Here is an 8,394-nt window from a genome sequence, read left to right as displayed (position 1 = left end):
TGGTGCTTCATAGAACGAGCTTTGCTGCCAGTTTAAGACAACAATGATCATTAGGTAGATCTCCAGATGTTTGGAAACACCCTGGCCTCACTAGGATATAACACACTGAACCACAGTTTAGCATTTTTTGCAGAAGCCTGTTCCCCATCCTCTCCTCTGGCATGGCTGTGAGGAGCAAATGGGAAGCAGTAGCTTCTATTTTAAACTAGCTGAGGATTCTTCTTTCAAACTGCACATATTGGTAAGTTTTAACCATGCTTTATCCAAACAAGCCAGGGTCAAAACAGCACCTTAAATTTGGCTTGGTTCCCCCCCTTCCTAAACAACTTACAGTCGTACCTTAGTTGTCTAATGGAATCCGTTCCAGAAGTCCATTGGACTTCCAAAAACGTTCAACAACCAAGGCGCAGCTTCCGATTGACTGCAGGAACTTCTTGCCCTCAATCGGAAGCTGCGGAAGCCGTGTCAGATATTCGGCTTCCAAAAAACGTTTGCAAACACTCACTTCTGGGTTTGCTGCGTTTGGGAGCCAAAAAGTTCGAGTCGCAAGGCGTTCAAGAACCAAAGTACGACTGTATATTGTGAAACTAATTCTCAGTTTGGGCATAAAGACAAACTGTGTTTAGCTGAAAATGGATGCTTCCAATCTCTCCTCTGCGTCTTCCTTAAAAGAGAAAGGAGTTGTGGGGTGGGGGTGGGGGAGTACATGCCTGAGGCTTGTTCATGTAACATGAAACCATAGTCTAGTATTACATCAAAATGCAGTGTTTGAGCGCTTCCGTTTACAAATGGGATGTTAAAGCAGCCAGCAGATCACCATCCATGAAGCAACCACCTGGCACTGCTCGCCACGAGGGACCACCAGAATTTCATTCCTCCTCCTGTAATGTTTTTATAAGAACAAAGCCAACCCACGAAGAAAATGCTTGGAAGACTTCGAGCGGCACCTTAAGACCTCGAAGATTTCTTTTCATATGCACCAACAAATGTGAGAAAAAGCAAATTATTTACATCAATTCATTTCCATTTTTTTTCTTTAGAAAAAGAAATATTCTTTCTTTTCTTCCATAAATAGAACAAACAGTCTATTGTGATCAAAAAATGAAAAAAAATAGAGAGGGGAAAATAACTTGTGCTGTTTTTCCTTGCTCCTGTTTTCCACACTGCAGGCCCCCACCCTCCTACCCTTGTGTTGGTTTATTTATCTTTCAAAAATGACTATATATATATATATATATATATATATATATATATGCAGTGCCAAAAGCTTTAAGTTAATTACACAAAGAGAATTGCCATATTCAAAATATACAAGTTACATACAATAATGTTACAGCTTGTTCTTTCTTTCTTTTTCGTAGCCCAGGCAGGTGACATTCTCCAGCCTTCAATGGTATATTTCCTGCACGTGTCTGTCTGTGTGTGTGTTTGCATTTCAAATGCAACAGGCTAGCACTGTAACTCTAAAAGAAAGTGAAAAGAGCGAGCTTTTTCATAGACATTGTTTATGCAATGTAAAAAGAAGAAGAAGAAGAAGAAGAAGAAGAAGGAAAAAGAAAAGCATTTTCATCTCCAGCACTGACACTGGCGTGAGGTTTGGATGTGTGGACCATTTTCAGGCCCTGACTGAGTGCTAAAAAAAGGAAAAATATAGATCAAGTAAGATTTGCCACCCCCAGTTTTTTTGTTTTTTAAAAAACCACCCAAATATCCACCCAAATTATTTATATGCTTTCCATCTGAATACGTGACATTTGGTAAGGCGGAGGAAGGAATAAAGTTGAGGTCAGCAGCAACGTTTGACCAAATAGGTACTTTGAGAAGCTGCTGGCATTTCTGATTTGACTGGATGGGATCAGCGGCTGGGTTGACATGGTTGGCTTTATTTTAATTGCCAGGGTTCCCCCCCCCCCCTTGTATGAGGATAGTTTTGCCCTTCTTAAAGCCCAGTTGTCCTTCAGTCTGGGCCGTTATGGAATCTTGATTGATAGCTGTCAGTCCTGGTTTGACAACGCTTTGAGGACTGGCATCCAGTGAGGTAACGAAGGAGGGGGAAAGCCCTCCCTTCTTCCAGCTCCGTGGCTTAGAACCCTTTGATGTAGCAATAGGCCTCCAGGGTGGCAAACAAAATGTACAGGAGCCACAAGCTCACAAAGAGCAAAGTTGTGGCAAGTCTGCACCCTTTGGGGCCCCCCAGTTCCCCTCCAAGGTGAGGCCGCCTCCGGTACAGCAGGACGCTGACGCAGACGAAAGCGAAGATGGTGAACAGCGTCACAGAGAAGGCGAGGGTGCCTGCTGACACGTGGAACTCCTCTCCCTGGTAAGCCCAGTAGATGGCGGCCACTGACCACGCCAGTCCAATGCCCAAGAAGACGTTGACGGCATTGCTGCCCGTGACATTGCCAATGGAAGCATCTGCATACACATCCTGGACGGCGGCTGCTTTGCTAGCAAAAGTGTCTGAAAGGGAGAGGTGAAACGAGGGCATGAGGAACAACGGAAAACAGTGGGTGGTGGGTCAGTCATGCTAACTTAGAGCAAGATACTGGCAGACAGAGGATGGAGGTATCTTTTTTGGGGGTGCAAGGAGAAGAGCCGGAAACATAGGCCCCACTTCAATGAGGTGGTAAACATCCTTGTGTCTGGGCTAGAGCATTTCAGTCTGCAATGAGAACTTGCATAGTGGCGAAGGGATTTCATCTATCTGTTTATTTGTTGTGAGGAGGAGAATTTAGTCATGTGAACCCCAGCTGCAATCTGAAGTGGTGCATCCCAGGTTCAGGTATGACTATCACCTCAGAAGAATCAAGGCTTTACCTGAAGGGTCAATGCATATAATCAGTGGACTATGCATTAATCTAAAAGGTTTAGAAGCCACCTTTTAGAGTAACTACTCACATACAATGGCAACGCATAATATGAAAATCCCAGATTACAATGAAATGTATTGAAAACATAAAAGGTAAAAAAGGTAAAGGACCCTTGGACAGTTAAGTCTAGTCAAAAGCAACTATGGGGTTGTGGCGCTCATCTTGCTTTCAGGCCAAGAGAGCTGGTGTTTGTCCACAACTTTCTGGATCATGTGGCCAGCATGACTAAACTGCTTCTGGTGCAATGGAACACAGTGAAGGAAACCAGAGTGCACGGAAACACCACAGTGGTAGCTATTTATCTACTTGCACTGGCGTGCTTTCGAACTGCTAGGTTGGCAGGAGCTGGGACAGAGCAACAGGAGCTCACTCTGTTGTGAGGATTCAAACCGTTGACCTTCTGATTGGCAAGCCCAAGAAGTTCAGTGGTTTAGACCACAGAACCACCTGCGTCCCTTCTCATTTTCTCATCACCTTCCTCAGTTTCCATTATTGCGTTATTCCATTTTTTCTGCCTGTGGAATGCATTCTCTTGTGAGCAATGTTCTAGGGGCTGCATGGTGGTGATGCGCTGAGCCAGAGGGAACAAGCAACAGAAACCGTTTTTCGGTAGGTTATATCCCAACCACAAAAATTCAGAGGTTTTCTCTCTCTAGATAAATACCCCACCTGTCACCAGATCTCCCACCCCCACCACTTCCAAGCAAACAAGAGACATTATCAGAGTTCAAGGACAATTTTCAGCCAGGCAAAAAGCACCTGAGGAACAGGGCCAGTGAGGGGTGTGGCCTAGTAAGGGGAGTGGCCTGGAGAATGACCTAAGTGCCAAAGAGAGAGGCCAGAGGGCCACTCTCAGCCACTCACCTCAGGTCCCCTACCCCTCCATTACTGAGTACAGTGGTGCCTCGCAAGACGAAAATAATTCGTTCCGCGAGTCTTTTCGTCTTGCGATGTTTTTCGTCTTGTGAAGCACGGTCCGTCGCAACTGCGCCTCTTCAAGCGGCTTTAAGAAAAAAGCGCAAGACGTTTTCGTCTTGCGAAGCAAGCCCATAGGGAAATTCGTCTAGCGAAGCAACACAAAACCGAAAAACCCTTTCGTCTAGCGAGTTTTTCGTCTTGCGAGGCATTCGTCTTGCGGGGCACCACTGTATTGTGTGTTAAGAAACCTCTTAACTTCATAGGAAAGTGTTTGTTTTTCATGTAACAAATATGACCATGTCAAGAGGATAAGTTGGTGTGTGGTTACATGATTACTTCTTTTCCCCACAACCCTGCTCCCAAGCGATTTCCATCACTTGTGCTCCCAAACAGCCTGAGAGACTAGGGGGGAACGTGCAGCATTGTGGGGTAGAAAACAAGTTGTGGAATTGCCGCACCAGGAGAGGAGGAAGGCCATGGCAGGCAGGGGAAAGGGGGAGCAGCCTCTGCTGCTGGATCTCCCTAGCATATTCTGCCCCCCCCCCGGCACTGGTATGACTGGCCAAACATAGAGAAAGCCAACCATTCACCCAACAGCCTCCTCACCTGGAACTGAAGTCCCAAAAGCCACAAAGATAACAGCAGTCACTGAATCCTTGAGGCCAATGGTGCAGCCAAAGTGAGAAGCCAAGTCTCCAATGACGGCGGTGAGCATGCCGATGATCAAGATGGACACAACGAAGCAAGCCCAGCCGTTGCAATACTCGGTGGGTGGGACGCAGGCAAAGAGCACCTTCCAGAAGACCGTCAGGAAGTGCATGACATAGTCAAAGCAGGAGGGCAGGCGCTCTTCGCCAGACTCATCCTCGTCCTCATCACCAGCTGCAGGAAACAGGAAAGAGGAAACCCTGAATTGGTAGTCTCTGTGGGAACCACTCTACATTGAGTGTCACCACTCCACAACGTCACAGGAAGTTCTTGTGGACAATGCTGAGTTCTGGTACTTGCTTTCTACAGCTGCTTTCCTGACCTTCTGCAGTAGGGGGTGGAGAACGTGTTCTCCAGATGTTGCTAGACATTGTCTCTGATCATGCCGGCCGAGGCTGATGGGTGTTGGAGTCCAACAACTTCTGGAGGGCCAAAGATTGGCTGCCCTTGACCTACATCTTCCCCCTCCACCTGCAGACACGAATAGCCCTTCCTGGACATTAGCCTGCCTTCCTTGCTTGCAGTATTCCAGTCCTACCTTGCTGCTGCCTGACCCTCCCAAAAGGTGCCTCAAAATCTGATCTTGCCATGAATCATTAGACTATGATTCTTGCCGGCAAGAACATTCATGACCTTTAGAAACACAGAAGTAGTGAGTTGCTTACTTTGGGAAGCTAACCAGGAGATATACTCTCCTCTAAGCTGACCATAGTAAAAGCCTCTTTCCACTCAGAGGTCTTAATTAGAGCTGGAAAAATAAATGCTTCTGTTAGCTTTACCTTAGCTTCCTCTGCTTCTCTGGGACTACTGAGGGTTAGGAAGGTGAAATGCTTAAGGACAGCAATGGGGTTCCCCACACCCTGTAATGGTACCAGCATCTCTGAAAGTGGGTCAACAACAAGAGAAGCATCTCTTAATGCCCTTAACTTTGTTCTTGCATGAGGACTCAGAGGATATGGTCATATTTATTACCATAGCAACAGCATCATGAAAATACTGAAGGCCACTCAGGCATTCTTATTCATCTTTTCTCACACGAAGCAAGCAAGCATACATTTGAACTCAAAGGGTATTCAAAGAAATGGCTTCCCTGCACAACACAGTAGTTGAACCACACATTCACTGACAAGACACTGGGGCACAGGCTTCTCCCTGTTGTGAGGTTTGCCATACCGTAACACACTCTGGGTTATTAAATGAAGCTAGCAAAATGGGTGTGGCACGTGGGATACCTGGCATCAGGGTGGAAGGATGGTTTTGCCCTCATCACGGCAATGGCTCCAAGTGCAAAGTCATTTATATGGAAGAAAGACAAGGGGTGTCCTTGGAGGCATCCTTCGGGGTGGCTAAGCCTGCTTCCCATCCATTTTTCTTATGTTGGCTGATTGGAAATTAACCCTTCATCCAGGGAGAATGCAACGTGCCCAGCAAGCTAAGGTGCCTCATGAAACATCTTGCAATGGGGTACCACAGCTTTAAAAGGGAAGCAGCTGTTTTCTTCTGTTTTATTTGCTACCTTTTTATATTTCTATTTTGTGCCAAAATATTATACAGTTTCTTTGTGGGGCTTTTTTTAAATGGAGATGCTTACTCCTGGGTGAATTCCTCACTCATAATCCGAGCCACAAAAGAAAATTGTTTTTAAGCACTGTTCATGACTGAGAACTAAGGGGGCAATTTCCATGCTTCATGTGAGCTGCCAAAGTGTAGGTGAAGCTGGGATGAATTAAGTGTCCTAATATAATCTAGCAGACCAATCAACTAGTTTAATCTTGTTGATTAATCAGGATGGATCCATTTTAATTGGTGAGGGCTACTTTTAATTATTGAATCTGAGAACTAAGTGAGCAATGCAGTTCATTTTTGAGGCTATTTTGATCTTGGCAAGTCTCTGTAATAGAAACTGGAGGCGGAGGGAGAGAAAGTTCAATAAAAAAAGCTGCTCCTTTTAACAATGACTGATCTCACATTTCCTTGAATATCTTAAAGAGTCACCTAGATTTACGTTTTGCAAATGTGCAACTAAAAAAAGGTAACATTTGTTGTTTAAAATGCTGGTGAACAGTCATTCTGTGCCCAATGTGTGGGTGAAACAAGATAGCAAAACATAGGAGGGAAAACCTGCAAAAACTCTGGCCCACCTGCAAATCTGAGGCCTCTGAGTGGAGACCTTAGTGGTAGGTGGTGCAGGGCACAGTGCTAATGAAAATGGTTTTTTCCTCCTCTCTCACTGTGGGTCCCAGTACCCCATCTCACCTGCGCTGACAGTAATGGCTTCCAGGAACTGGTCCCGCCACGAATGCGTTCCTACAACCAAGGCCAGGTTTGTCTTCTTGATGAGCTTGTCCACGGTACTCTGTCAATGACAGAAACACAAAGAATAGGCACCTGTTTGTGTACAGGAGCAGCAATGTACTGCATAGCTCCTCCCCCTAGCCTTCGCACAAAGAGCGTAGCTTTCTGTGATGCTTTCGCGAACACAGCTGTACATGCCAAGGTTCTCTGTGGCAGGGTTAGGGACAGGAGCCACTCAGGGGTCCTCCAATTCCCGATCCAGTGTTGACCAACACAGGAGCAAGTCCCACCCCTCCAAACAGGGCTCAAGCTGATGGCCGCCAACACGTCTTGAGGGGGTAAATTTCACAGTTTAATGATAAGAAAACTATATTCCCACAGAACAAACCACTGCCATGTTAGGAAAGAAAAGAAGAGGAGGTAAGCTTAGAAGCCTGTCAGTTGGAAGGCAAGCTTCCCTTGATGGCCAGCTGGTGGCCCTAGAGTGAAATCTGCCTCTGCCGCCCAATTTCAAGACCAAAGAAGTGAAAAAGACCGGAGGAATCCGAGGCTGAAGCAGCATGGAAATGATATCCTGCACGTGACCCAATGCTCTCTACTTCCTTTTCAGCTCTTGACTGTGACTGTGACCACAGTAAACAGGTTTTATGTCCATCTGCTACAACAAACAGTAAGGCAACAGTGCAAGCAAATGTTTTTACTGACAAATGTATAGGAATATCTCTCTTTTTAAGAAGCACAGTTGTAAACATGACTGCGCAGACTGAGTAGGCGCTAAAGAACAACATTTACTATCATCTGTTCTTTCATGTGAAGCATAATAAGGAATGCTTTTTCTGGTGATATATTTGCCAACTGCTTAGGGTTAGGAGATTTGCTTCTTTTCCAGATTTTGTCTTTCAATGGCAGCCATTGGATTAATCAACGGAATGAATGGTGACAACTCTTAGCTGTGCATGGCCATGTAATTGTTGGGCATATCTGGCCAAGTTGCTGTTCAAACAATCTATTTTGGACTCCTCACTCAGGATTGGCTGGCCTTATTTTCAGCAGTCACATGTCAGGAGAGGGTTGTTGGATGATAGAAGGCAGCCTAATTCTGTAATGTTGTAATTCAAGCAATTACTCTATTTCTCCTCAGATTCCCCCCTATCCTTTTCTCCATGGTCTTGCTACTTATTTTTCTCATTTTCTTCTCTCCCCCCTCAGAGCCTCTTTCCCTGCCCTTCACTGTTGTTTCCCTTTTCATACCCACTCTTTCTTCCCTTCCTTTCATCCTTTATTCATTCTCTGGTCAATCCTTTTCCTGTACTTCCTCCTCCAAAGTCTCCTGATACCCAACACTGACCTTGAATTCATAGGACTCTTCAATGATGACCTCCAGCTTAGGATGCTCGCCCAGTATTGGCTTCCCCATCTCTGCAATACGCTTGGCTTCCTCCTCTTCCATTGTCAGCTTCCTTTCTGCCACTTCTGTGGGAAAAATGTCAACATACAGAGAGAATGTCCTCCACACTTCCAACAAAGGGGAGAGGACATTGGGCAAAAGAGCTGGGCTGGGCAGAGAAGGGGCTCGTATGCTGCCAGCCTCCATCACAAGCTC

General features: G+C 45.7%; 1 protein-coding gene across 4 annotated transcripts in view; it reads right to left on the bottom strand.

The window, feature by feature from the left end:
* Positions 1–1,909: 1,909 nt before the first annotated feature.
* Positions 1,910–8,394, bottom strand: part of SLC8A3 (solute carrier family 8 member A3) — a 165,846-nt gene continuing 159,361 nt past the window's right edge. For all 4 annotated transcript variants that reach the window (XM_083506695.1, XM_083506697.1, XM_083506696.1 and 1 more), the window contains exons 5-8: positions 8,140–8,264; positions 6,753–6,852; positions 4,395–4,670; positions 1,910–2,460 (exon numbers count right to left, since the gene is read on the bottom strand). In XM_083506695.1, coding sequence (XP_083362821.1) covers positions 2,084–2,460; positions 4,395–4,670; positions 6,753–6,852; positions 8,140–8,264 — 878 coding nt within the window. In that variant the 3' untranslated portion in view covers positions 1,910–2,083. The remainder of the gene's footprint in view (positions 2,461–4,394; positions 4,671–6,752; positions 6,853–8,139; positions 8,265–8,394) is intronic.

The sequence above is a fragment of the Podarcis liolepis genome (assembly GCF_965112155.1).
Source record: "Podarcis liolepis genome assembly, chromosome: 1".
Taxonomy (NCBI): Eukaryota; Metazoa; Chordata; class Lepidosauria; order Squamata; family Lacertidae; genus Podarcis; species Podarcis liolepis.
This window is presented reverse-complemented; position numbering and strand designations above follow the sequence as displayed.